Raw genomic sequence first — 2,609 nt, forward strand, 5'->3', positions numbered from 1 at the left:
TTTGGAACAGTGGCTGTGGGATCTTTAATATCGACCTACAACTCTTGGCTTAGTCTCCCACCCGAAAGGTGGCTTGCTTCCTCAAAGCAGCACTATGTGCTCAGGTCCCTCTGGAGTCAGACTGGAACCCAAAAGCTTCTGAGCCACGTCTGTAAAGGAAAAAACTGAGGAAGGTTTAAAGGGTGCATTTTGTGCTCAGGTCTCCAGAGTGCGGGTTAGAGTCATAGAATACCTACACAGCATAGAAGCAGGCAATTCAGCCCATTCGGTCAACACTGACCCTCTGAAAAGCATCCCACCCAGACCCACCTCCCCAAGCTATCTCTGTAACCCTGCATTTCCCATGGCTAACCCACTTAAGCATGCACATCCCTGGACAATTTAGCACAACCAATCCACTTAACTGTGCATCTTTGAACTGTGGGACGAAACCAAAGCACTTGGAGGGGACCCATGCAGACACAGGGAGAACATGCAAACTCCACAAAGACAGTCACCCGAAGGTGGAATCAAACCCGGGTCCCTCACGCTGTGAGGCAGGAGTGCTAACCGCTGAGCCACCGTGCTGGCCCTTGAAATCCAACAACTTCTGCACCACTTAGCATGGTGGCTCAGTGGACAGCACTGCTGCCTCAAGGTGCTGGGGACCCAGGTTCGATTCCACCCTCAGGTGACTGTCTGTCTGTGTGGATTTTGCACATTCTCCCTGTATCTGCGTAGGTTTCCTCCCACAGTTCAATGATGCGCAGGCTAGGTGGATTAGCCGTGGGGAATGCGGAGTTATGGGAGTAGGGTTAGGAGCCTGGGTGCTATGCTTTTGGGAGGGTCAGTGCAGATTCGATGGTCCAAACGGCCACTCCCAAACCATAGGGATTGTATCACTCTCTGCCTGTGAAAGATAGAAAGACTGAGGGAGGATGGTTGCAGGGTGCATTTTGTGCTCAGGTCTCCAGAGTGGAACCTGAACCCCCAACAACCCAAAAGTGGCACGGCAGATCACGGTGTCAGGGACCCAGTTTCGATTCCACCCTCGGATGGCTGTCTGTGTGGAGTTTGAACATTCTCCCCATGTCTCTGTGGGTTTCCTTCCACAGTCCAAAGGTGTGCAGGTTAGGGTGGATTGGCCGTGCTAAATTGTCCCATAGTGTCCCAGGGATGTGCGGGTTAGGGTGGATTGGCCGTGCTAAATTGTCCTACAGTGCCCAGGGATGTGCGGGTTAGGGTGGGTTGGCCGTGCTAAATTGTCCCGTAGTGCCCAGGGATGTGCAGGTTAGGGTGGGTTGGCCGTGCTAAATTGTCCCGTAGTGTCCCAGGAATGTGTGGGTTGGCCATGGGAAATGTAGGGTTACAGGGTAGGTGTTGGAGGGGTAAGTAGCCTACAGGGGTAGGGTTAGTTGGGTCTGGGTGCGATGCCCTTGGGAGGGCTGGTTTGCACTCGATGGGCCGAATGGCCTGCTCCCAAACCTTAGGGATTCCACGACGGGACGTCCGAGGAGGTGCCATTGCCTGTGAAGGGAAGGCTGAGATCCTAGGAACGGGCGGTTGAGTTTAATAATTCTTTTCGATCTGCTTTCTTCCCCGACCACTCTTTTCAAACCAAAACAAAACAAAAAAAAACCACCGAAGGTTTTCCACGGCGTCGAGTGAGCGGACAGCCCGCAGCAGAGAGTGAGTGAGTGAGGGACGGACAGCCGGTCGAGGCGGCGGTGGATGGCGCCGGGACGGTGAGAATGTTCCAGAAGGTTCCCCGCGGGTTGTCCGGCCCTCAGCGCCAGGGGCTCGGGCTCGCGCTCGCGCTGCTGCTCGGTGCGGGCCCGCTGCTGGGAGCCGCCCGCTCGCCCACCTTCACCATCGGCCTGGTGGGCCCCTGGCGGTGCGACCCGGTGCTTTCCAGGGCCTTGCCCGAGCTGGCCGCCAGCTTGGCCATCCGAGCCGTCAACCGGGACCCGTCCATCAGCCCGGCTTACCGCTACGACTACACGGTGCTCGACCAGGACTGCCGGACGGGCCGGGGCCTGGCCGGCTTCGCCAGGCTGGAGCGGAGAGCCTCGGGTTTCGTCGGGCCTCTCAATCCCGGCTACTGCGCGGCGGCCGGCCTCCTAGCCGAGAGCTGGGACAAGCCGCTGGTTTCCTGGGCCTGCCCGGATCCCGAGCCGGGACGTCGTCGTCGTCGCCGCCGTCGGGAGAGGACACACCCGGCCTTCGCCACCTTCGCCAGGCCCACGCCCTCGGCCGCCGCTGTCCTACTCCGGGTCCTCGAGCACTTCGGCTGGGCGCGGGTGGCTGTAGTGAGCTCGGAGCAGGAGCTCTGGGTGGAGACAGCCCGGGAGCTGACCGATGGCTTGCGGCGCCGAGGCCTCCCCGTTAGCCTACTACTCACCGCGGAGAGCGGGACTGGAGCCGGAGCCCGAGCCCAGGCCCAGCCCGAAGCAGCCGCCGCGCACGTCCTGAACCGCATCCGACAAATGGATGGCGTCAGAGGTAGGAACTGGGAGGCGGGGAAATCCGGGAGGTGGGCAGGACTCTTTGATCATGAATGGCAGAGATATGGAGGGGGTGTTGGGGCTGGAGAAGGTGACAGAGATATGGAGGGGGTGTTGGGGCTGGAG

At 59.3% G+C, this 2,609-nt stretch overlaps 1 protein-coding gene across 2 annotated transcripts in view; it reads left to right on the forward strand.

Moving 5' to 3' along the window:
• Positions 1-1,458: 1,458 nt before the first annotated feature.
• The window catches only part of LOC109917318 (retinal guanylyl cyclase 2-like), a 45,081-nt gene continuing 43,930 nt past the window's right edge, over positions 1,459-2,609 (forward strand). For both annotated transcript variants that reach the window (XM_048620072.1, XM_020517121.2), the window contains exon 1: positions 1,459-2,481. In XM_048620072.1, coding sequence (XP_048476029.1) covers positions 1,731-2,481 — 751 coding nt within the window. In that variant the 5' untranslated portion in view covers positions 1,459-1,730. The remainder of the gene's footprint in view (positions 2,482-2,609) is intronic.

Source organism: Rhincodon typus, chromosome 45 (genome assembly GCF_021869965.1).
Source record: "Rhincodon typus isolate 14 chromosome 45, sRhiTyp1.1, whole genome shotgun sequence".
NCBI lineage: Eukaryota > Metazoa > Chordata > Chondrichthyes > Orectolobiformes > Rhincodontidae > Rhincodon > Rhincodon typus.